This window comes from Nesoenas mayeri (genome assembly GCF_963082525.1).
Source record: "Nesoenas mayeri genome assembly, chromosome: 12".
Taxonomy (NCBI): Eukaryota; Metazoa; Chordata; class Aves; order Columbiformes; family Columbidae; genus Nesoenas; species Nesoenas mayeri.
The window spans coordinates 827,643-854,907 of record NC_137547.1 but is presented as its reverse complement, the minus strand read 5'-3'; the positions used below and the strand labels follow the sequence as shown (position 1 = coordinate 854,907).

The 27,265-nt window shown below is 39.8% G+C and overlaps 1 protein-coding gene across 1 annotated transcript in view; it reads right to left on the bottom strand.

Moving 5' to 3' along the window:
* Positions 1–12,992: 12,992 nt before the first annotated feature.
* LOC308044945 (netrin-G1-like) overlaps positions 12,993–27,265 on the bottom strand; it is a gene marked incomplete at both ends in the record, with an annotated part of 55,551 nt that continues 41,278 nt past the window's right edge. Inside the window, 2 exon segments of the mRNA XM_080351931.1 lie at positions 12,993–13,373; positions 13,377–13,637. Coding sequence (XP_080208057.1) covers positions 12,993–13,373; positions 13,377–13,637 — 642 coding nt within the window.

Here is a 27,265-nt window from a genome sequence, read left to right as displayed (position 1 = left end):
TCAGCTTGTCCCCTGTATAGCCCTTGCCCAGAACCACAAGCGTGGTTACCTTATGCTTGCTTTGTACCCTTAGACATTGATAAATGCTATTCTTAGGTTTGCTGATTTCTGTACTAGACTGATGAACTATGGATAACAAATGAGACAAGTAGAACTTCAAAGCTAGCCATGCAAACGAAGGACTTTTCGTTCGGTACTTGCCAAGTGGAACATGAAGAAAGAAGTGAAACCTGCAGACCACTGGGACGGAAGGAACCTGAAGACATTGACAGTGATAGACAGTGATAAATTTTGCTTAGTTGCATAATACCTGTTAGAACCCTATATAATGACTAGCTGTATGGCTGTATGATTGTCACTCTCTGAGGAGGTGATCCAACCCTGCTGTTCCTGCGAATCTTCTACAATAAATACTGCTCAGAGTAACCCATGAGAGTTCGAGTCTCTCTCCAGCGCCTTCCTAATAACCTTTTTCAGCCTTATATCATGAAGAGAACAAGCTTCTGGCACTTGCCCAGGCTTCTTGTAACAGAAGTTGAATGTAACTTTCAGTATACAGCTTTTTTATTATTTTTTTCCTACACAAATCACTCCTGTATTTTGTGTCAGTTTTAGCCCTTCCTGATAATCTCTGTGTTTTCAGATGCTGACGTATCTCTGAAGACAAAGGACTTCATACTATAAGGAAAAAAAGTCTTAGTCTGTAACAGGCTTCTCCTGAGATGCATGCACTGCAGACTGTGAGCTCTGATAACACCGGTGACAAAACAGCCATTCCCACTCAGTGTTATTGGCACCTGCTTCTGCAGCTGCCAGGCAGGACAGTGCCCTGGGCTGCTGCCCACAAACTTCTTAGGATGCAGTCTCACCTACGCCTCACGGCAATTTGTTTCCTCTTCTGTTCGCCTGGAGTAGTTATAGCAACTGAATTTTCAGACCTGTTTTTTTGGTGTTTTTTGTTGATGTTGTTTGTTTGTGGGCTTTTTTGTTGTTTTGTTTTGTGGTTTTTTTTGTTTTGTTTGTTCGTTTGTTTTTTAATGCGCTAAGCTTATAAGGATATAAAAAAGTATACATTTTATGTGTTAGGAATTAGGCGGAAACTCCTGTATACAGGGCATTGAGACTGGACTTTATGTTCTATTAATTGTGTTTGCACTGCAGCAATATTTGCACAATACTCTAAAAGGCCTCTCTCTTGTTACAGCATACACTCAGCCCATTTTAAATTGCAGAACCTTTTCTCTGGGGGTAAGCCCTTTATTGATGGTCCTAATATGTGCAAGAGATTTTTAAAAAGTCTTGTTATCATAAAACACAGTTGAAATTTACAAAATCCTGATTTTTTTCCAAGAGCCAGCACTAAGCTGCCTTTAGGTGTTTAATTTAATGTGGCAAATGCCTCTAAAAACGTAACACGACGCTTTTTGTATGAAGCCTTTAGACAGAGCATATGTACCTCCTCTCCACAATTCACAAGCAGGCTGATTGTCAGCCACACTCATTGTGCATTTGTAAGTCAAAACTGGCTGTGACTCTACAGTGAGGAAACCAATGAATTACATTCAAGGTATATACTTCACCTGCTTTTGGAATCAAGACACATAACGTTTTGTCATTCTGGTGGTATCACTCTCCTGTATCTCTCCTATTTAAAGCATGTATATTTTATGAAGCATTAACAGACAAACAAATGTATAAACGACAAAATCCAAGGATTCATTAGTCTCCAAAAGTAGCCATTGGAATGAAGAAAGATTTCAGAACCTAATCTCTCAATACAGTGCCTCTGTATCTGTAAAAACCGAAAGTCCAGATGTATATTTTAAGACATGAAGTCTAAAACATGTACATGTCAGACCTGAGGCTGTTGCTGTCATCCACCGGAAAGGGCAAGACTTGGATAGGATCACCACATTGAGGGCTACTTCTGCAGCGATCAGCTGATCTACCTGATCAGAATGTAAAATGATACAAAAGTGGATTGGGTGTGTAAGGACACAAGGGTGTGTAAGGAAAATGGGGATGACACTTCCCCCCCTGAGATATAGTGTGTGGATTGGGTTAAACATTTTCAGTAGCAAAATATTAGCAGTTAATGATACTCAGATTGTTTGATCTTTAGCTCATTAATAACTGTAACACACCATTCTGGAACCACAGCTTCCCGTCTTTTAATTCTCCTGTGCTGCAGAGAGGAAGGAGCTGCCCTTGCTGGCAGACTGCGATTCCTATGGGATACAAGTGATTAAAAATGTAACTGGCTCCTTGCTGTTCTGCTGTCCTGCTGGAAGAATTATTTCAGGGGCATTCAAAGGAAGAGAGGCATGGTTCCATAAGCCCAGTATCTTTAATGAAGCTTGTTAAATGATAAGCAATTTTCTGCATTGACAAAGAATAATAGGTTTGCTTTGTCATTGTAAATCGAGGTGTTCCTGCCAAAGGCTTCCATTCCTTCTTTGAGACACACAGGCAGTGACTCCTCATGCCGTACAACTGAAGGAGTGATGAGCACCATAAGAGAAGCAAAGACAGTGAGAAATGAGCAGCTGGACACAGGCATGGTGTGGGAGGAGGGAAGGAGGATTTCCAAAAGTGGGTCACTAACAAAACAGATGACTTCTCGTACTGCAGCTCTGTCCCCATCCCAGCTGACATTGCTGTACCCTGTTCACACCGTCTCCGCTCCCCAGCGGTGCAGAAAGTCTCAGGACCTGCTGTGCTCTAAAAGGGGGACAAGAAGAATAATTAATTTTTTTTTTTTTTTTTCCCCAAGCCAATTCCTGGTTGTGCATATATGACAAAATCAACACCCCTAGCTTGAAGCATGGGAAGAAGCAGCCCTCAGTTCATTAAATACAATGAGAAGATCTAGAGCCAATTAAAATGTGATGAGGCTATAAATATACAGCCAAGGTAAGTAAGGCTAAAAAACCTCAAACCTCTCAAATGACTCTCCCCACAAAACAACAGATGGGAAGCATTCAATAGCCAGGATGTTTGTGTTGCAGTGGATGCTACCAGCAGTCATCAAATAAAACCTAAAGGATCAGCTACTGAGGAATGAATTTCATGTTCCCTCTCCTGCACAAAACACTATCAGAGGTTCCTGGACTTCAGTTCACATTTGTGTGGCTTGACCTGCCTTTTCTGAACAGGCCTAAAAAAAGCCCTACAGAAGCACCACCAAATTAAAGAAGATAAAATTAATATGTTTATGATGAATTTGGTAAACACCATCTCAAAGTCTAAAGATTCTTAATGCATGGGAGAGTTAAATGGGAAAATGAGTAAAATCAGTTTTACCAAATATAAAAGTCAGAAACAATAAATGATCCTGCGACCGTTCTGTCTCTGGTAATGTGCATTAAAATATATATAAAGTGTTCTGGGAACTGAAGCAATGCTTCAGTTCAATAAAACTAATGCAGTTAAAGAGAAAGAAACCTGTCTTTCCCCTGCTTGTAATTTCAAATGAGAGCTTCCTAAAACTTGTGACCATTGCTGGAATCCAATTCAGGACCCTGGATTATCAAATTCTCAGCTCTGGCACTCTGCCTTTGAGGTATTATAAAGTTCTGCTCATCATACCAGCTCTGTCTATAAATGCTCCAGATAACTTTAAAGTGCAGACACACCATTTTGAAACAGGCAGGTATTCACTGTGAATCAAAATGGCATCACCAAATTTGTGCAGCCTTCAGACTGTGCTTCTTTTATTGCAGGGCAACAAAGGAAAACGTGTTAGCATGAAGTCTCCCTGTAACATTTTTTTTAAACTTGAAAAGCTTTGCAGGACAGCACACCTACACAAAGCCGCAGGTTTCTGAGACCTTGTAGAGCAAGTATCTTATTCTGTAATTCATCCCAGGGCTATGAAATGGACAGGCTAATGAGCTCTCCTGCAGCCTCTTGCTCTGCAGGTGCTTCTCTGGAAGCACAATCTTAAATCAGACACTGCCATGCCAGATGTAAACCCCCAACCAAACACCAACCCCTCCTTCCCAACGTGGCTTAAGAGAGCCACAGCCACACTAGAATCTGACTGATGAAAGCACAAACTCCTTTTCCATTCAGACAGTGGGAGCTGAATTAATTCCTCAGCTTCTTTAGCGCTGAGAGCCATGTCTTGGGAATTCAGTACAGGAATGTATTAATCACTCTGATAGGCAATAATGCAATATATTACTGATGGGAGAGCCAGCACATCAGCACTGTGACAGTGACCCTGACCAGCAGATGACTGAAAGGATAAGGAGAGAAGGAGCTGCTCTAGCTTGAAGGCGCAGCCTCAACTTTGGCAGGCAGTCCTTCACTCTTGTCCCAGTACTAATTTTCCACTGCATTACTTTGCCACTTGGGTATCCAGAAATGCTCATTACTAAGGTATGTGACAGCTCCTGATAATACATGTCTGTGGCAAAATAATTGATCCCTCTTTGCAGCGGTGATCTCTAACATTCATAGGCCATGGTAGGTTATTAGATGGAAGGCATCCTTTGATGGTCTCTAGCGTATTATGTTTCCAGACAGCAATGTGCCAACTATCTATCAGTGACAAAATAATGTCATCCCTGGAAAAGGGCCTGGCAGCAGGGGCTGAGGAAGGAAGAGCATTTAGTTGTATTTGTAGATGAAAAGATGCCCCAAGAAAAGGTGCCAGCCTGATTATTTATTTGCTGTTCAAAAGTGCTTAGTACAACCTAAGAAAAAGATCAGGCTCTGAGACACGGTGGTTCACGTTGCTGTTACCAACTCTAGCCTTGAAGTCAAGTTCATGCAGAAGAACAAAATTATCTCTTAAAATATGTAGTTTACTTCTGAAAATGAAAAGGGTAAGAGATGTATTAGTAATGTTGGCATTAGTGGAAGCAGCTGGTTTTAGCTATTTGGTATTTCAGGGATGTGAGTTTAGCATCATTATTAGAAGTACAGCTTACTGTATTCCTCTGCTAACTTTCCAACAGTGAGCAGATGGTTACCCTATTACCAACCATTTGCATTTAACATATTGTAATGATTTATATACCACATGTCACCTAGCAAAGTGAAAACAGTTGATGGCAACTAATTAGTTGAGTGTGAAGACACATATCTCAATGTATATATCCTTATTGTGATCAAATTTTATCTTTTTGGCCATTAATAGATTTAATGTGCAGTGTAACAGAAATATTGATGGGAGTTAAATGTGAACTGCTATGTTTCTCCGTCATCAGGACAGCATCGCTGTCATTAATATCTGTACCAGTACTCCTGTTACAACCCTGTTTTATGAGAGATGGTGCAGGGAGGACAGATTATCAAAATCCATTGTGCTTCTCTACTGATCTTTCTTAAGTGTATTTCAAAGTACTTTACGAATCTTAATATATCATACTGGCTCACATTACAGGTCAACACTCACCTAGAGAGGATGGAAGCAGGAATACTGCATGGCAGAGAGGAAAGACACTCTGCATAGCTCCCATAAGGACAGAAATGGATTTAAAGGTGAAAATGAAGAGAATCACAAGGTCTTCCAGGGCATTTACAAGGAAGAAGCAGACAACTATTGGCATTCACACAAACATCAAACTTGGAGGATAGAGTCAAGGATTCAAAGAAAAAGCATAATTTTAGAAAACTGCCCTCCAGCACTGGGATATGGGCACGTGTATGTACCATATGTATTGCATTTTCCATAGTATGTCCCAATGCCTGATCTGCCTTAACAGTATGAAGCTATGGATTATCAGCCTCCTCCTGAGATGTTTTTGTTTGGTTTTAGGCTTGTTTTAAAATAGTGGTCATCACCCCAGAAGTGTCAAAATAATCATCAGATACATTACTCGAGTATGGCAGCATTTCCAGCATAAAAGTTCTAACAATCATTCCTTTTTGTTAATTACTACCTGCTTACAAGTCTGGATGAACTGTTGTGCAAGCAACCAGATGCTGCTCACGGACAGACTTTAAGGCTCCAAGAACTCAGTATCCTACAAAAATTAAAAGTAGGCTCATACAGGAGTGGTAGTATGTCAAGAAGTTCTCCAGTTCCTGCTCTCTCCTAATGTCATTAGGATACCTCTTGCCGCTGAGCATCCTTTCATTTCTGCCATGTCCCATGAACCTAACCAGGACACAGCCTGTTCTCCTGCAAAGGGCTGCAGTTCACATTAAGCATTCCTGAATGCATTAGCAGCCAGACTTTCTATTGGGAAAGCTACCTGCAGCATGACCCCTCATCTCTTTCTCCCTGACCATGTTGCTACCTGCTAAATTCACAGCATTGCAGACTGCAGTTCTGTTTCTTTTTTTTTTTTCTTTTTTTTTTTTCTCCAGTGGCTCCTTCTTTACTTTTTTCATTAACAAGATTATATTCTATGAAAACAGAGTTACAGCAGTGTTGAAAACTTCCCTTGTTGTTCAGCCCAGTTAACAAGATGTTTCACCTGTGTTTTACTGAGGATCCTTGGAGCTGACTTGTTTGCACTACAGCCTGCTGTGGTCAGGTAGAAACCATGATGATTCCCTTTGTGCATGGGTCCCTGGTACTGCTGAGGCGCATTAATCCCAGAAAAGGACTCGAGTGAAGGAGAGGAAGGGTTGTCACAGACCCGTTAGACCTTTACCTTTACTAATTCACTTTCCAATTATCTGAATAGGTGTTTTCATGTGACTGAATCACAGGACCTAGCAGAACTGTCCTGCTTTACATCAGCCTTATCACACAAAGATGAAACAGAATGAAAAGACTGAGAGGTGTGGGGTTTTTTTTCTCATTTCTTTTAAACAGAAGCTGGGACAGCCTCCTTAGTTTTGTCTTCCCTCCTTTATTTTCTTCCTTCTGTCCTCCCTCTCCATCACTGGTTTTCTCTCACTCCTCCTACATTGAATGCATTTGAAACTCATTGGTTCAGTGTGGGTAACTTCACAGAAATTAATCCTGATTTACAGGGTGGCATCTGAAACTAGTATCAGGTCTAGTCTCTTGTTTCAATACTTCTCTTAATGTGTAGGGAGCGATACACAGTATTTACCATGGCATTGTACTAGAGGGAAATAAGATAAAAGGCAGCAAGTTTAACTCTCTTAGTTTCAAGTATTTCCCTAAATGAATGATGTTTCATTTATTACAACTAAGAAAAAGATGAACATAAAAAGAGAAACAAGACTTGTGTCAAGAGAAGGCAAGTGGATATTCTAGGTTCAACTACTATCTTCTGAGGCCCTTGACACACTGAGGAGCATCCAGGAAATATCATCTCCTAAGTGAGTGTAATTAGATACTGGGGTGGACAAAACTAACAGCAGGTAATCTCACCACACTGGCACCCTTGGAAGAGATCAGAATGTTAAATTAAAAAACAAGGAAAAAAAAATAAAAAAGAAAACTCTACAAGTTGATAGTTCCTGTTACTTGTGAAATAGTTGGAAATTTTTGAACTTTTAAGATTATAATGTATTGTATCACTCGAGCTTTAACTTCAACCTGAATGACACCCCTGTGCCAAGAATCATTTGTATATGTGATCCAGCAGATCCTTAAGCTTATTTCAGTGTTTGCATGAAATTGAACTCTTTTGAAATGAAACGCTTAAAGAAAAGAAAGTTTCTGCAAGATATTGGAATCCCTGACTTTATTCAGAAAGGCTCTTTGAATAGCTTTTCAGCATAAAAAGTAATACAGAAAAAAAATTCTCATTTCTTCCGTCAGGATTTTCATCTCTGCTCCTTTAATGTTCAATGGCAGAGTGATTTATACTACAGAAAGGCTTGCTGCCTCTCCTCAAACACACTGATCCTGCATGATACTGAGCTTCCTTGAAAGACAGCTAGGGGGGGCCAGTATGGAAATACTTGACATCTTGCAAAACAGGCCAAGAAAAGGTGATTGAATGCTAAAGAGCAAAGGTGGTGAGTTAAACCTGGTGATTTAAACCCATGAGTTTTTAAAGTGTATAGCAGAACTAGACACCTGGTCAGCTGTCCAGACTCTAATGCTCTGCTCCCCTTCCAGCCACTACAAGACTGAGATCACTCTGAGCTAATCTACAGGACTTGTGCCACCAGGATGGAGGGTGGAAACCAGTATTATTTGAACATGGGCAGGAGTAAAACCCACCCAGGACACCTGTACTGAGTGAACATTGGGGAGTGCTCAGGTGTGAATAAACACAGTAACCATTTAATTATTTCAATTCCTGATGACCCTAGAAAATGAAGGACTATTTTCCTTAGTGACATATTGCAGTAGATATATTAAAAAGCTAATGGCACTTGGGAGTTAAGATAAATTGACATGCTCTTAAATACATACATGCTTTTTTCTTTCCCATTCTCTAAGGAGTTTTTAATTTAATTGGGGAAACTGCTAGATTCCCTCCATATACTAGTGAAAATCTCAAAGGAGAACCAGCTTCTAATGCAAGTGTTCTCATAAAACAAAGAGTATTCAAGTACAGTAACTAAATACTAGAAACTAGAATGGTATTCTGTTGTATTCTTAAAAGCTTGAAACCTACATATCTTCATGTTGGTGGTCTGGTTCTGAACTGAACATTAACGAAAACCTTTTCTATTCTAAATAAAACTAAAGCATTTCTACATTACCACTTCCCTAGGGCAAAGTTCTGTTTCGGGGTAAATTACAGAGAGATATTATTACATTGTTGTCAAGCGTATGCCAGAATAACATACAGATTTAATCCAATCAATCCATCCATAGAATGGATCTGCAGAATTAGCAAGAGGATTGAACCTGGTACCATCCAGCCTTCCTGGCATGACCATCTGCTGAAAGCTGCCATGTGACATCCAGCTCAGGGCGCAGCTCAGCTCTTGTCAAGAGGACGGGCACCCACCTACCCCAAACCCACTGCAGCCACACTCACTTGTTCGGGGTCACAGCTGGCAGGAGGGGCAGGCCGAATAAAACAACAAAGACCCAACCTCTTTAGTAGTAAATATGCTTTTCTTCAGAGTAATCTAGTCAGATTCCAAGATGGATTTAAATTTAGAAGAGAAAATGTGCGAGCAAAAAACTGTTAAAACTGATGATACTTTTCACTTGGTAATGTTAGAGGTTTCTATTTCTGTTTCAACTGCAACTGTAGCTGAGACTGGGTCAGAAAACCCTGGGGCTTAAATACAGAAGCTTCAAGGTGAGAAGAATGTAAAAATAAGTTCAGTAACATTATATAGAGGCTGGATATTCTGGTGTCAGAAGAAAACTAGTGGCTCTTAGATAAAAACATAATCACCCAAAGGCAATAAGATCCTTTGTTTCAGCCAGTTAGCCATTCAGTCGCCCAATGGAGCAATGTTTTTTTACTAGTATCTGGAATTACAGTTAATTTATAGTGTATGAATGTACACATCACTGACAATATAACAAGTAAAACAAAAGTACTTTGGAATGAACACCATTAAACCTTTAGCAGCCTGAACCAAAATCTGCTAGGAATCTTTTGCTTGGCTTCAAAGGAATTATTATCAGCATTTTAGTGAACTTCTTAAAAAAAACCCTCAAATGTTAAAAAAGGGAGTGGTGCCTCACAGCTTACTGCCAGGACTGTCCTTCACATAGAACTGAAGACAGGCAGAGCTGCAGGCAGGGAAACTAGAGAAACCTTCCTGAGTTTATGGCACAGCACACCCTCTGATTCTCCACAGCAAGGCCAGATGAGGGGAGAATGTCTGCTCTTTCTTGGTTTCCCATCCCAGAAGACTTTATTTATGCATTAGTTGACCTTTCTAGCCTTTAGGAACATCTTGCTTCAGCAGTTAATTAACACAAGTGCAATAATTTAATGCAGCTAATGGTACTTGATACCCTTTAATGTACCTTCCATTAGTGATATTATTGTAGTATTACCCTGTAAATTAAAATGAGATCAAGACTAAGAGAGGCTCTCTTTAATTAAGATACTGGCACACTGCATCGCCCATTATTCACTAGAAAAAATCACCAAGATTTAGTGAAGCAGACCATCGGTAAGTCAGAATTAGTTCATGTGGATTATTAGGTTTCTTGAATAACGTGTGCACAATGGGGTTGCTGAAATTGTTAACAGTCATGTTTCCTTTTTTTTCATCATCTTAATAAATACACAATAGAAGTGTTAAATTGAAGATGAATAAACAGATGGTAATAGAGGATGTAAGGTGTTCATTGAGAGTGCACAGGCTTTCATCTCTAATGCAACATCTATTGAGCTTATTTCATGCCAAAATGCAAAGCAATGACAAAACAAACCCTATATTAAGAGGGCAAATGTCCTATATATAATTTATTGTGACGTATTAACCACTCTAACATCTTGCATATTAAATATGGCAGCTTTGAGATAGATACTTTTCACTGTCATGGATCTTTAAAATACAGTGTGAATCAAATTTCATTTTATGCTGCCTTTGGTGATTTTAACTATATTTAACCTACAGGTTACTTTTTTCAGTAAAAGGACTAGCTTTAAAATGTGTCTGCTAGCATCACTCATCCACCAGGTGACAAGCTCCTTGGTAATGTTCCTTCGTATCCTGTCCTCATGGAACAGCCCAGTCTAACTTTACTAAATGTATATAAATGTGTAGGTCTCAAAGCCCTGAATATGAAACATTAGTAGCAAAAAAAAAAAAAAAAATAAAAATTGTAACTTCCAGTTAACATCGTAAAATAACTGCAAGGGCTGGAAAGCTCAGCTGAATCAGCAAAGGCAGCACAAATGCCCTGGTAACCCTTGCTCCCCTCTGTCACGTCCTCATGCTCAGGGCATGCCAGTGCACGTGACTAATGATCCTGATTTGGAGACTCTTTTTGGGGGCCCTGTAAGTTTCTTTTATTAAACCAAAAATACCCCAAACTGGGTGACAGTGGGCCTATTGCAAGTTACCTTTGGTACAACTAAGTAATTGGGCTGTGTACTGGAGCTCCACAGCTACTTAGCAGTAAGCAAGGCCATAAATTCTTTAACAAGAAGGGCTCACTATGTATGAAAGGAAAGGCCACCAAATCCCTAAAGAGCTGTTCTCCTCATTAGCAGAAAAGTGATAAGAATTCACATGAATCTAATCTAGTGAGACACTATTACACATCAGATATTTCTTTTAAAGCATGTGTCCAATTACTGCAGCATTTAGACAACAAGCATCAGCATCAGATAACTTCTCTGTACAGTCATGCTTCATTTTTATAGATGTTTTCTCACAAGACTGCCATGTCCCAGATGTGCTCGGAAGGTTTCTATTTCTAATTTGCATGCTATGCACTTTTTTTTTAATCCTCCAGATGCTTTCTTTGATAAAATACTGATAGCCTAATTAAAGTCAAACTAAGATCCAGATGGGTTTTCAGATGGGGAACAGCTTTTCCTTAAAGCAGAAGGACCTTCAGATCCTGAGCTTTGATATGATACCTCTGTAGAGCTAACCTATGTGGAGGCGATGGAGGAAGGATACACATTGAATAGAACATGTTATTTTTTTATATACTGAAGCTAATGTTACTAAACTATGTCAAACAGTATCTGAAGCTATCCATGATCCACTTATCCCTCTCAAGAGACTTCTGGAAAATAGTTTACAATGTAACTAATGAGAGTTACAATAAGAATTCTGAAAACATTGATAGTTCTCTTATGCTTTCACATGTTTAATTAGTGATTCTGTGTGTATGCATATGTATTTGGTGTGGACAGAGAAGATTGTAACTACATGATAAATCTATGGTCCTAAGAAATGTATTTTGTTGTTACATTAGAATATATCAGCACTGCAAAAACATGCATTTAAATCTGTATACAGCATCAACCCTTCCTTTTTATAGGAAGAACTCCTTTAGAGGAATATTTTTCAAAAGATTACATCACAGTAATTTGATTCTATTTTGAATTCGTGTATCAATTTTTGCAATATAGAAATGCTTATGAATATGAAAAGCTTTTATAAAGGTAGTAGAAAATGTCAAACTCACTACAGGAGAAATAAAAATATAGTCACCTCTGTTTTATATAATAACTGTCTCTATTTTTTTCACTCAGTCCCATGTCTGCAAAAAACGCCCTGTCCTTCCCAGATAAATTAGCTTTTCTGTTTGTTCTGATACTTAGCTTCTTAAAAAAAAAATAAAATAAAATAAAATAAGTATTTTTAAAAAGGAAGATAGGTACTCTCTGTAGAAGAAACAGCAGAAGGAAAAGGTGCAATAGAGAGGTGAGTCAATTGTTAATACAGAAGGTCCTATGTATTTCTTCTGAACAGATTTGCATCCAAAACACATGTAAAGGTCATCACCCTCCTGCTTGAGATCATCAGTCAGTTGCTAGTTTGAGTTGAGAAGAAAGCTTCCTGATAGGAATGTCATCACACAGTTATTATTTTTGGGACTATGACACCTGATACTAGTCACTGCTTGCCCCAGAGGGACTATTTGTCTTGAACCCAGCTGAGTAATCATATTTATTATATTCAGATCAGTCTCTCCAAAACACTGTTGTTTCGTTCCAATTTACTTCAGCTTCACTTATTTCAGAGCTAATTAAAGTACCTGGAACGGACTCTACTCTCTGCTGCCTTCCCTTTTTGTAGGCAGTTCATAGCAAGACCTAGGGGGAAGGGTCTGTGCAAAGGCTGCTGTATCAATCACAGCTTGCATTAAAGGCCTAAAAAAGTGAGGTGATAAACCAGAACCTCTTTTTTTTTTTTCAGTTAACTGCCACCAGATGAGGCTCCTGCTGTAGAAATGCAGAAAATGTCCTAATGCCAGGGAGAATTCCTGAGCCAACACAGGAAACGGTTAATACTATCCTGCTTGTGAGATCTAGGGCTGAAGGCCCCAGGCTAGTGGCAGTGAACACCCAGAAACTTGTGTGTGACCAGAAACAGATTTCAGCTGAGCCAGAGTTCCATGAACATTTCTTGGCAGAAAGTGTCATCATGTTTGCAGAAATACATGGTTTTGAATAACTTCTAAAACCAAACATACATGCCTGTTTCTAAAGGTACATAATCTCTTACCTTCCGTATACCCTTATGTCTGAAATTGCATAAAAGTAGCGTGCCAGGTGTTGCTCATCTACATATATTTCTCCAGTTGCTGGCCTAAGCAGTCTTATCCTCAGATCTGTGATGGTAAAGAAATCTCTTAACTTCTTGGTTGTGTCAAGCTGGCTGTAAAGAGAAGCCATGTTATGAAGCCGAGGTCCAGCAAAAAAAGCAAATCGATCTTTGATTTCAAAGTGGATTATTTTACTGTTTGTCATGTACCCAGTAGAGTACTCCTCTGTGCAAATGATTTCTAGGACTGTGTGCTGCGATAAATCCCTCACTGATTTTGGATCCATGTGGAAAGCATCTAAGCAGTCCGTGGCATAGTATTGGTAGGGCTGCCATGTTCATCCATAGTCGAGTGATTTCTCCAGGATCATTTGGTCTGGATGGCCAGATTCAAAAGTGATAACTATGTTATCTGTCAGCTCAATAGTTTTGTTCCAGGAAAGTGTAATATTAACATGAAGAGGCTTTGGATAATCCTTCCAAGTTGTGGACTGCCAAAATGTGGAGGGATGTCTTCCTTCAAGATCAAACATCAGTTCTGGAGGATGAGCCAGTTCTTGGGTACTCGCATCACATTCATTGTTGCACATGTAGGGGTTCCCCTGGAAAAGAGCAAAGCAGTGTTACAAGAGGCACAGTACAGGTGACTAACACATAAAGATGTTTCTTGTCTGGCATATGAGAACTGCTGCTTTTTCTCCAAGCATGAAACCAAGAAATAAAACATAAATGCTTTCAAGGAATACTTTTTTCTTACTGAGATTTATCTTGGGTATTTTACCTGTTGAAGTAAATGTACAAACACATACATATACAGCACCCTTGCTTTTGTAACATAATCGTTTTTCTTGGTATGTTTTAGAGAAAGAAAAGTGTTTATTTACTCTGGACGACTTAGACCAGTGATTGGGTCACAAAAGACCTAGAACAGTAAGCATGTCTCTAATAGCTCTGTAACTCCAACTCTTCCTAGAAAGATGCAGCAGCCAAAGAAAATTTATTTTTAAAACAAGTATGTTCCTCAAGAGCTCCACTCACAAAAGGAATAATTTTTAGGGCAAGTGTTTTAAGGTGCAGTCTGTGCAGCCTGTGTATACTCAGTACGAACCAGGACCCAGTACACTTTCAGGTTTCCTTTCATGGGCATGAAATTTATCATGCTTAACTGTGCTCCCATCTTAGCACTGGCTTCCCTTAAAACATGTACGCTCACCACCAAAAGCCATTAGAAAAACAGTGCTTTGCCAGCTCTGAGGCTTGATTTAGTTATCTGCTGTCTTATTACAGGGTAGTGAAATACTTCAGGAAAGACTTTTCATGAGACATTGGCTCTGATTTTTCAGGACAAGATAATCCCGCACTTGATTAGGTGGAAGATGTCAGTGGCTCCAGCTGGAACGCTGCCAAGGTGGTTGGAGCTCTGAACTGGAGGCTGAGTTAAAAACAGCAACACAAAAAGCTTGCCAATAGTACGCAGCTTTTACTGTTGATTGTCTTCTATTGCAAAGTGAAAGTGAATTATTCTCTTCCTGGCCTTTTGATACATTAACTTGCACACTACGATCTTCTGCTTCTTCACAAAGGCTATTTTGTCTGTAGATTTGGGATATCTTGCAGCAGTTGCCAAGATATCAGACTCTGTAGGCTGCACTGAATCACGTCTATCAAATTTCAGCTTTCAACAGTATATTAATATTTTGCTACTTGTTCATTCTGCGTTTGTTCCAGAGAGCAACCACTGCTCTGTATCCTTCTCACTGCCTTACACATGGATTGTGGAAGAAGCTACGCCTCTCTTCACTGACGGCCAGCACTGCTGGGGAAAAGGATGCACATGCCTGTACCTAGCAGTGCTTGATAGGGGCATAAGTGCAGCTATTATTGTCATTAATCAGAAACCTACCCTGAAAATAGGACAAGCCCTGGTATGATAATCAACCTTTCCTTTCCTTTCCTTTCCTTTCCTTTCCTTTCCTTTCCTTTCCTTTCCTTTCCTTTCCTTTCCTTTCCTTTCCTTTCCTTTCCTTTCCTTTCCTTTCCTTTCCTTTCCTTTCCTTTCCTTTCCTTTCCTTTCCTTATAATTACAGTTATGCTTCTCTCCATCTCCAGGCCTCAGAGCAATGAAGTGATTCAATGCCATCCAGTGTGGGAAATGGGTTTCAAACATGACTTTCCACCTTAGTCACTGCTCTGCTCCTCGACATACTCCCACCAAACACAAGCAAAAGGCCTCTGCACTCACTTGGACCTCCCCACCAGCAACTTGCTCTTACCTGGGCAGGAAAATAGTATTTGCTTTCTCTCTCTTTCCCATTGATACAGCTGAACGCTAAAACTGACAACGATTCATTGGGACTTGAAGTTAGAAAAAACTACAGGACAACAAAAAGGGTTATTTGAGAAGCAGCACACTGCTTCAAAGCCTGCAGCTGTAACTGAAAATACTCTGTAAAACGTGTCTATAATAAGTCCCTATAACAGCTCTGATTTCCAGCACACGGTTGCTATTTCTATGCCTTCCTTTTGAATAAAAAAGTGAAAATCAAAAATAAATTTCAAGTAGAATAAACACTATTTTTTATTATTATTATTTAATCTCCATTTAATATATCAGACACAAATTCCAAGATTTGCTAACCTTTTATTTCCTTAGAGAAAATACACATATTGTGAAATCTGTAAGGTTCCAGAGCTTTTGACCATAGGTAAATATCAGTTTTGCAGAAAAGTTACGTAAATTTGCTCAGAGTTACATAAATCACACCTTTCTGAAGTTTACTAGAAAAATCGGATCACTTCTGTGCCTGTCACCATGAAGCTGTCTGTGTACCTATAATGTATATGCTTCTGTCATCACTTTGGCAAAAGCAACTTCACTGGGAGGTCATGGGTATCGGAACACAGCAAATAAATACTCCTGGGCAGGTAGAGAGGTGCATTAAGCACTGCTGAGGGATGGCTTTGGTTTCCTACTCTATAAGCAGCCACCGAGCCTGTTGTGATTTTCCATGTTGAAAACTAAAGCTGCTCTGATCTGCCAGTCCCCAGATGCTGGAGGAGGCTTGTTTTATGACTTCCAGCAGGTAACACAGATTGTGAGAGAAGTATTGCTTCTTTCTGTATATGACTTGATTTCTTTTGCTCCATTTTCTTCCACCTTTTCCTTTTTAGCAAAAGCTGAGGTACCGATATAATCAGAGAACACTGGGAGCTGAGGCTCTCAAAAAAAACAAGCTAGTGGGAATGCAGTAAGATCATGCAAACTGGTAGCAACAAGGTACCTTAAAAGAATGGTGCAGTGAACACTAAAAATCAGCCCTAATGTGCTACTGAATGGTAGTCTATATCTCTGTTGGCACAAAGCTTTTTGGGAAAGATAATGTTAGTCCAATTAATGGCAGAATATAGTGAGAAATGGGTCAGAATCACAGTGTTGACCTGCACCTGAAACTCTTACCATTGGTAACATCAGTGGCACAACCTACCACTAAAACACTGAGGTAAGAATATCACTGCAGATGAGAATCCTAAGAAAAACCTTCAGGCATATCCTCCCAAAATAATTTAATTATTCTTCTAATTCTATAGCATGCAATTCTCTTTTGAGTTTTGAATGATTTGATGATGCCAAAATAACCTGTGTGGAGTTCAGTATCTTACAGAGGAAATTAGGAGAAAAAACAATCTAAGCTGATATAAACTGATAAAATAACATCCTGAATTCTAACACAGGGAGTGGGAAAGAAATTATGAGTTTAGGTAAGTTCCCCTCTGCCTACTGACATGGCAGTCACTGACATAATTTTGAAATATTTAATGTGATTATTGCTTCAGAGGCTTGGAGTCAGATTACCACTTTTAAACTGTTTAAACTGTTTTCAAACTATTTTTAAACTGGTTTTAAACTGTTTCTAATTCATCTTAAATAAAATTTGCATGTTAAATGATACTTACATTATGAAAATATTGTAAAGGGATGTTACCCTGCATGAACGTCCTTTAGTACATGTTAGTATGAAAACAATTAATTTAACTGGGATTAGTTACATATCTCAATGTCTTGATCTCTGTGGTAATCCTCTTTAAGACCTCTGTCTCAGGAAAATGAATACAACAAAGAGAAGCTTTCCCCAGTTTGTGAAAACTAAGCCCATTCTGTGTTGGGGACATCCAAAGGACCAGAGTATTCGCAGCTGTAAGTAATTTTGTGACCAGCAGGCAGCCATAAACAGATCTTAATTTAAGCCTTCCAAGTAGTAGCTCTTCAGCTGGACAAAGTGGAAAATATTTATAACTTTTCAAAATGATATTTAAGCCATTAGGAGATTTCTAAATAATTAAACACTAATAAATACTTCTAAACACTTTACTGCCAATTAGTGTAAAAGGTAGCTGAGGCTTTCCCAACACCACAACCATCTAAAAGAAACCCACTATTTTCCTGTACAGTAATTGGAGGTTGACATTAAATAGCTCCTTGCAGGCAGGAGGCAGGCAAATTAAGTTGCTATTTATTTTGTTTTAGGCCACTCAAGGAATTAAAAATATTACCAAAACTACTGACATAGTCTAAAAGCTTTGGCTTTAGGAAGAGGTACCTGTTTTGTAGGCACAGCAAGGGCACGTGGCAGTATCATGCTCAGCCCCAGCTGGATAAAGCAGAGTTACCTGAGAAGCTGCTGGATTGTTCCCTCAATTAGCTGGATTTAGTTTGTTTCAGCACACAATGATGTCTGTTTGTGCCAGCCAGCTTGAACTTTTATAGTGGCGTCTGAGGTGCTCTGCAGGTGTCGTTGCCTGGGATGGGGCTCTGGGGCTGGCCTTGCTCCCACTGGGAAGGAGCATGTCTTGCCAAGTGCATCTTCAGGGCAACTCACTGATGGATAGGACAGTGACCCTAAAGTGACCCTAAAGTGAGGATTTTGGTTAAAAGCAGAGGTCTAGCAGTAGGATGAGCTTTGAACATCAGCAGGGGAGCCAGCAGGGGTGCTGCAGCTGCCGTTCAAGGGTTGAAGTCCAAGCACTGCCATCTCTCATCAGGATGGCTCCTCCGTGGCATCCACACAGGCTTAGGGCTTGATTGAAGATGTTGTTTCTTTCAGTTCACTTCCTGTCCACACTAGCACCTCATGGACTATTTTACTCAGAAACAAAGACAGAGGGGCTTAACTTTTCAGCAATGTGAATATTGGAAGATGGATCATAGGCTACAGGCTGGGATTAGTTACATATCTCAATGTCTTGAGATTGAAACAGACACCTGACTAATTCCCTACAGAGGATTATAACTTGCATTTTCAAGCTTCTGAAGGTTGCTGAGGTCAGGCAGGCCAAGATTTTAAGAAGGAGAAAAATACATTTTTGAGAAGCGAGTGACAGCAACCAATTTTTATACCATTGCCTCGAGGCAGTTAGCTTAGGTGCATAAGACAAGAAATAAATACAACCTGACTCACGTTTGGAGTGAGGCTGCGCAGTTAATTACTGCATTCAAGTCATACTTTTGGAAATAATAGAGTATTTCTGTTTTCCTTTCCAAGAGGTCATTAGAAGTAGTTCATTTCATGCTGTGCCATACATTGTAGATGACTAATTAGACAGAAATAGCTAACAGCAGCAATTGCCCTAATGCTTACATTTTGCACATGGTTTTTAACCAGGATTACATGTTTACCACAACAGTGCCAGATTGTGAAACCATCAATTGGGAGAAATTAGGTATTGTCCTACTAAGGGCAAACAGTTAGCATGATGCAGGACTGGCAAGGCACAGAACCTGTCGCGTGGTAATTGATGTTATCAAACTCACTACATTGATTAGCTGGTTTGAGAGCATCTTGGTCAATGTCTGCAGAATTATTGTGATCAAGACAGGGATAGCTGTAGACAAGAACATTTTACCATCAATAGCCTTTCATCACTGCAATGACAGCATTTTAAGTTAAAGTGATTTAAGTTAAGAAATAAAAGTACTAAAATTTCAGTGGAAGATTTGATGCTCTTTCACAGAACTCCCAAGTGAGAGGATGGCCAGACAAGCACTTCGAACTCTGAGCTGTAGGCTGAAGAGTGTACATCCTCCAAAAACAGCAAAAAGAAAATAAGAGCATGTTTAAATCAATAACTTCTGTGGACACTTAAAAAGATTAAATCAGGGAGGATCTGCCTGGCCAAAAATAAAGAATAATGCTTAACAACTTCTTGCACTTTTAAAATTGAAAGTACACTGCAGATTATGGACCTGATCCTCCAACAAACTCAATGCAAGTGAGCCGTTAAAGTTCTGATACTGAAAAGATACTTAAAGATCTGAAGATCTGGCACTTTGTCTTGTGGAACACAGACCTAGCTAATTAATCTTCATGACAACACCTCCATGAGGTACAGGATCCTATCCCAAATTTACATATAGATGCAGGATTAGAGAGAAATGCTTTTGCATTATGAACTCTGTAATCCCTGACTATATTGTACTGTTTCTTCCAAAGCCTTTTGATAGATCACATGAAATCATTCTTGGCACTCAGAGTAGCTCTCAGATCATGAGATCATGCCTCTCTTCAATAGCATGAACTGAAAATGTATAATAGTAAAACTTTTTAATATTTGTAGCACCAAATGCATTGGTTCATTTGGCAAAGGCACTTAATTCCTAGCAGAACATTCTCTCTTTTTAGTTACTCTAGTTAGTTTTTGAAAATGCTTTCCCATTTACTTTATGGAGTTATGTTTCCTCTGAAATATCTCTACCCACTTTTTAGGGAGACAAGTCCACTTAATCATAGTTAGTAATATTATGTTTTTGAAGCTATCTTTGACTTGGCAACCTTGCTGAGGTTCTTTTGACCACTTGAACATTCTGGCATTAACAGTACCTTAAGACAGCTCTACTGGCACTGACCAGTAAAAGGGGGAATCAGAGTACTGAGAACAGCCCCCCCCCCCCAATTCTTTGTGTATGTGTGTCTGGTTTTTTATTATTGCATTCAGATTTTTGGTCCACAAATGAAATCTGGGGATAGCAAAAAGCCTGAGAAACATGTTGTGAGAGCAAGGAGGGTCCCAGCAGCCCTTAACATCTCTGACCAGTCCCTTCTGGGCATCAGGTGCTAAGAACTCTCACCAGCCCCACCTGGACTCTGGCCCAGGCACTATTTAAGCTCAGGCTGGGTGTTTCATTTTGCATTTTTTCTTGGGTGGGTTTGTGCTGTAACCATATCTCCTGCTCATGGGGCTCCCTTTATAGCTCTTCTTTCTCCACTACTTGTGCCTGGGGCTGCTGATGGGACATTTGTGTCTCCTGGCTGTGCCCAGGCCATGTGGAAGGTAGGTGAGGGCATGTCTGGTGCTGGAGTGGTCCTCTGCTTCCATGTGTGCCGATGTGTTGGGACACTCTGCTCCTGCTGCTTTCTGGTAATTGCTGAGGTATGTGCAATGAGTGAGGAGATGGACATAACAGAAATGCAAAGCTCTACAGCTTGCCCTAGGCAACAGTGGGGTAGATTTATATTAGCTGAGTATGAAATCAGATAATGGGATTTCATATTATGGGACCATAGAAATTTTGTGTTGGAAAAAATTTCAGGAAGACTCATGGTGTGAGGAAACTGGGACACTGCAGTCTGGGTGGGCTCCTACACCATGCTGCTGAGGGTGAGCCACCAAACCATCCCATGCAGGACAGGGTGATCACTGTGAGCTGCACTTGGCTGGTGCTTCCTCTCAATCGGTGAGATATATGCAAGTGGCATGAGGTTCTCTTCTGGTAGTTAACACAATTAATTAAATTTAACTTGTCCTATGGTTTTATTGTTCACAGACATACATAATGCCTTGCAACAGTGATGGAGGCAGGTGGGACATGATAGCTGTGGCTTCTGCAAATGGTTGCTCTTTCCAACTGGTTTCCAAGGGAGGTCTATCTTCTGCACCTGTGGTCCCTACTTCTGTGGTAAGGGTTTCCTTGTCTTTCTGGTGGATAGCTCTTGAGTAATTTCTGTGGAGGCTCATGCAAAGTATTGATGCCATGAGTCCTGGCAATTGAGTTCCTTCAGGTACAAGTCAAAAATTTCAACCTGATTTCTGTAAAAATCAAGTGAAGTGAGCAGAAGAGAGCACCAATATGATGATTAATTGATGGACAGCTCTTTACATAGACTATTCATCACAGTCCTAAAAGAGTAACAGTCATGCACATACTAACCCTTGATGAGGTTAGACATGAGCAGTGTAGAAACACAATTCTAAAGTTATTGGAAAATGAATGTGCGGTTTTGTAATGACTTAAATGAAAACTATGTGGGTCTGGATTTCTCTATTACAGGACAGAATTATAATTATTTTTGTGTTTCTATATTGAAAAGAGTTACAGTGAAAACTGGTTTTGATCAAGCTATTACTGGCTAGTAGTATCTTATGATGGTAAGATTTTGGATATAACAGGATGGGCTTACACTGCAGTTTAAAACTCTTTTGTCCTTAATATATCTGGTCTAAAACTTTGTGATCAAATTATCACTTAAATAGCTTAATGATAATGTTTCATGCATTATTTACTAATTGAGAAAGATGCACAAACCCCCCTTATCTTTTTTCTCTTAGCCATGGTAATTTTCAATCTGGTAGGTTTCTAAAACACTGTGTTGCTCATTAGCATAGCTTCAAGAGTTATCTGACTGTCCACCAAAGCAGATTGTCATGTCTTTGTAATAGGACACAACTCTTCTACAGTGTCCAGCTATTCAAGAGTGGAGTGGAAGACTGTATTCAATTTTACAAAAGCACATATAGAAATGTACAGTGCAAAAAAACCCAACTATTGCTAAATAATCAAAGCTTTCTTGTCTATTCCTACTGTATTTAAGTATGGAGTTGTGGCAGAATGCAACCGCCCCCCTGCCTCTCTCCCCCTCTCTGCCCCCACTCTCCCCCTCCCTCCTTCAGTATGGAGGAGTGGGCACATCCCCCTCTCTCCCGGCCGCTGTGGGCCTAACAGCTTCTTTGTCTGGCCCCAGAGCACCCTGACCAGAGTCGTTAGTGGCAAAAACCGCTGGGCGCCCACGCCCAGGGTGGGAGATGTTTTCGGGGGGCTTCCGGGAACAGGAGGAATGACTGCAGTCAGGTCAAGGTCTCTTATAAAACGGGACTCTCGTCGAAAACTTCCCTTTGGCCTTGGAGTTTTCTCGGAGAACGAGCTTGGCCGCTGCAGCCAGGAGCCACAGCCCCGCAGCTCCCCGGGATGGAGACTGCGCTCGCCTCGCCACCACGGCTGTGAGTTAAACTTCTCGCAGGATTGCAAGTATATTTATACTTTCTGTGCACGTTTGCACACGTACTTTAAATTATTTCCTTGCATGACCGCGAGTGTGTTTTCCTCCCGTGCTTCCACGTAAGCACGTGTAATATTCCGTACACACTTGCACGTGTAAGTAAATTAACTCTCGCACAATTGCGAGTGTATTACAAATTTACCCTCGCGGAATCGCAAGTGTACACTTTCCGTACTCATTACAAGTACGCGTATCTCTTTAAAATAATTCTGCGATAGGCTTGGGCAAGTGTGTGCTTCTCCGGGACTCAGGGGCGACTCCGGCATTGTTTTGAGTGAAGCCACGTGCATGCACTCTGTGAACCGCCTGCGGTAGTGGTTGCTGCCCCTAAATAAGTTTCCTCAGCTGATATCCGAACCTGTATTTAAGTCACTTTTGGAATATTAAAACCCTGTTCTCACCAGTTTAATAAAGATTGCTTTGGACCCTGTTGTCCCTTAAATTAACCTTGGGGTAATATTCCGTGACAGGAGTAATAACAGAAGTCCATACTAGTACAGGCTGCCACTATAAAGCAAATACTATGAAGAAAAACTTCTTTAAAATGATGTCCACTTAACCTCTATATTATTGGCTTCTGTGCAAGTTCAAACTAGGTAATGGAAGTCTGAAATGTCAATGTCCCACTAGGAGTATGGCAAAAACAACTTGAGCACTTATTCATGTGGTTCATACAATAGCTCAATATACCTGTTAGACTTGGCTGATTGAACAACATGATAGGTAATATGCTTTATAATTAGTGCTGAATAATTTAGCAGTCTTCAGATTCAGTGATACTCAAATTGTGGTTACAGAGCAGTATTATACAGTTACAAATGGGTGGTTTGAAGGCCACATTTGTAAAGGTGGATGTAAGGCTGCATGTATGCAGACAGGCACAGAGGGTTCCTGTCTCGTGGGGCCTTGCAGCCACTTGCTTGCCTGTGGCCCTACCTTCTCACGGCACCGCAAAACAGACCAAGGGCTTCCAGTTGCTAATGCTAATTTTATGCTAAATTTGAATAAGCCCATTCTTAAAAAACAAACAAAACCACAACTCTTCTGGCTTTGAGGAGCGCCTTGAAAATGTTGGGAAAAAAATTAAGAAATCCTATTGTGCCACTTTTCTGTCCAGTCTAGTAAACCTGGCACATGCCACCTTTGGGCCTAGCAATTATTCCTCCGTGTGGTGAGCTGGGTGAGAGGGCTGATGTATCTGAACAGCAAGTACTTTTTTCTCCAGTCTTAGTTTTCCACTGAATCAAGTCTCTGATCTGATGTACTGCTTGGCCAGGTCAGTGCTGACACTGCCAGAAGGGATGCAACAGCTGGAGACAGAGCGAAGTGGTGCAGATGGATTGAGTGGCTTAAGGGTGACATGAAAACGCACCCTAAATTGTGAACAAAGAGCTAAATTATGACTGTGCTGTCATACTCATGCTTATCTGTTAAAAGGTCATTTGCACATACAAATGGCTACTCATGTGTGAGTGTTATTTATGTTGTGAAAGACTGTCTGGGGGTGTAAATATGTATTGGACTTGGGCACAAGCAGTTCTGTCCCAAGAAAATTACTTTCTCTACATATGTCACCCAAGACATCATTATTATTTTATTCTTACAAAAGGCAGTGGGATTTAGGACAACAAATTCAGATTATCTTCTTTCCCACAGATGTAAACATAGCACCTGCAAATGCTACTGGAGTCTGCGCTGAGGCTATTTCTATGGCAATCTCTACAATCTAAATTCAGGTATGAAAAATTCTGATTTTTCTACAGACAGTATTTTTTTCTCAGTATGTACATGTCTGTGAGCATGCTTCAGATTTTTTTTTTTGCTTTGCTTCAATTGAAAATATTATTCTTTCTTAAAATGGAACTGTAGTATATGCTACACCTGGGAAGTACAGCTGAGTCTGATGGAAGGTATGTTATCTCATTATGACTGTAGGTTTTGTGTTTTACTCTGAATACTGGCAAACTGTCATGATGAAGATTGAGATACCAAAATGTACTGTATCAAGCTATTCTGGCTGACGCAAAGTTTATACAAAACTGTTTTCATGCACCAAAACACACAACTCCTATACCAGGAAGCTAAAAGGTGAAATAACAAAACCAAACCCCAAACATAATTGGCTTTGTAAAGACAGAGTCCTTTTTTTAAGTATTCACCCTCAGGAAACTGACCTTACAATTTATTTCCTGCTTATAATTTCTGCCAATTTAAGAGATACTATCTGCTTGCATAAATGTGCAGCTACAACAGTCATTCTGCATAGTCTGTGGGATACTGTGTATGAATTAAGGCAAGGCAAGTAGCAAAAGGATCCCAAATCCTCCATGGTATTCATTAATGGTTGCCAGTGACAAACCACTGTCAGCTTTAATAGTTTTCCTGGGGTGATTCCTGCTTCCTCTGTGGGAGACTTTTAAGACTGCTAGAGAGGATTCATAAGTAGTAGGAATAGTTAAGTAACCTTTGTCAAATGTGACACAAAACATATTTAGAAAAAAAAGTATCTCAAAGTTTGCTTAATTTCTTCCAAAAGAAATTCATCTTCTTAGAAGACATGGTCTAATCAAATACCTACAGGCTTCACCAAGTAATGTGTATATTCATGAGAACAGTACCAGAATAATAAATTGATGTTTTACTGTTCATCACAATGAGACAAACGCTGAGTGCAATTCAATAAACAGTAAATTCCCCAAATCTGAAGAGTCTTCTACGTTGTTGTCATTGGAAGTAGACAGTTTTGGTAAGTCAAGGCAAGCTGTCTTTCTCAACTATGATAGTCCCTTATTTTGTGATAGTAATCACACCATTTTTAATAGGCTACCAATGTAACAGGATGTAGGAATGTAGTGTACTTGCTATGAATAAGGATAACAAAAACTCTGTCACTTAAAGCTATAAGAAAACTTTATCAATCCACGTTTATTTAATGCCTTGCATATTACTTTTCAGCTGTGAATCTCCAAATTACTTACAAGCAGGTATGTTCAGCTGCCTGCAGTTGCAGCTGGGGGAGATCAGAGAGAGGTGAGGTAATCAGTGTTCAGATAACTGGTGGCTGGGCCTGGAACTGACCCTTTTCCTTTGTCTCACACGCCTTTTTTTCCAAAGAGAATTTTTTTTGGTCTTTGTATTAATTCTATGCCTAATGCCATAGAGAAAACTGCAAAGCCAGACAACAAATAAAAGCAACTGAAGAGACTCAAGAAATTCTTTTATTGTTGGGGATGTCTCAGCTGTGCTTCTGGGACTGCATCTGTAGGCATTGTTCATCCCACTCCAAAGTGTTATTGATTCTGTGCCTGTAGATTCCATGCAAAATTGTATTTCTACAATAAATGTAATTTTATTTCTTATTATTAATGACAGTATTGTTTTTGACAATTTCTGACCTACTCCTGTATTACTAATGTATCTACTGCCATTTTTAATAAACTTTAGAGCTGGTGGGTTAACACTGAATGTCAACACCACAATTAGAATTGCTGATGTTATGCAGAAACACTGCTTTTAATATATTAAAAAAATCTGTCTCACTATTGCCACAGAATCTGCTCTCATTTCTATTGTATTTGATCATTTTCTGTAACAGACTTCCTGGGCTCAGAGGACCCTTGTGTCTATGTGAGCCACTTAAAGGAAGAATGAAAAAGAAGATAAACAAAAATGGCAAATGTAAGTGAAATCTAATTTCACCTCATTTCTCTTAAAAGGTGGACTATGCTGTTTTCCCTTAATTTGTGCTTGTCAGGATGATAAAATAACTACTTTTAATGAATTACAGTGTATACCTACATAGCATGGAATTGTTACAGAAACAAATTTAAAAGTTGAATTTGATTATACAATGGAGGGACGTCTTATTAGTATTCCCAGTGAACTGTGTGATGTCTCTGCATGTTCAGATAATAGCACATAGTGCTTCGAAAAAGAATGAAGACACTCAGCAAATCCACATTAGGATACTGCACCAATATAAGTAATTGAATCAGAAAAACATACGGTATCTTTTGAGGAAGGGTTGCAAACTTTGTGATAAACTAGTAATTTGTTCAGTTCTGTGCTGAAGATTGTAATATAATTTTCTTTATTCCATATATCCATGACGAAGTATAACTACACAGCTCTGAAAAATATACAATCATTTCCCAAAATAATTTGTACTGATTGTTATCTGCAAATTTACAGTTCAGGTGTGCATGTGTTTGCACTGACTGCTAACAACCTGTCATTTTCAAGACTTATTTTGTCGCAGCATGTTGAAATTTGGAGAATCCCAGCTGTCTGGGTAGCAGGGCAGGGGGAAGGAAAGCAGCTGCTCTGCCATGCAGAGGGCAGGGATGTAATTCCTGCATGATCCCTGCTGCTGCCTCTCGAGCTCTGCTGCCTCAGCTATGAGACTCAGAGCAATGGGAACTGGGAATAAAACCAGCCCCCATGATATTTCATGGCCTCAGTTACTGTCCCAAATGACACAGACTACCTCCCAAGTCTGAATGAGAATCTTCTACCTGAAATAAAACAGGAGCATCTCCAAGTGTAAGAAAGGCTTTTGATAGCGTCTTAATACTTTCAGTTAATGTATCAGATGTGTAGTGTGCAAGCAACTGCCCTGAACTCTGTTAAACTTGCTTCCTGAGTTGATTGTAAAGGAATTCAAATCTGAAGAGATTTCTTTAACCATGTGGTAAGACTGCTGCAATGTAATGTTCCACTTTGAATCTCTGTATGCCTCCACTCCAAGGAGGAGTTGTTGGCACATTAATTGGGCTAGGTCCTGCAACCTCGTTAGTAGGGCCATGTGGTGGTGCTCAGCATTTTGATGCTGTTTGCCTACACAGATGTTGTTCTTTAACTGTGCTGTTAAACTTCTACCACGATAGAGCCTGGGTGTATAT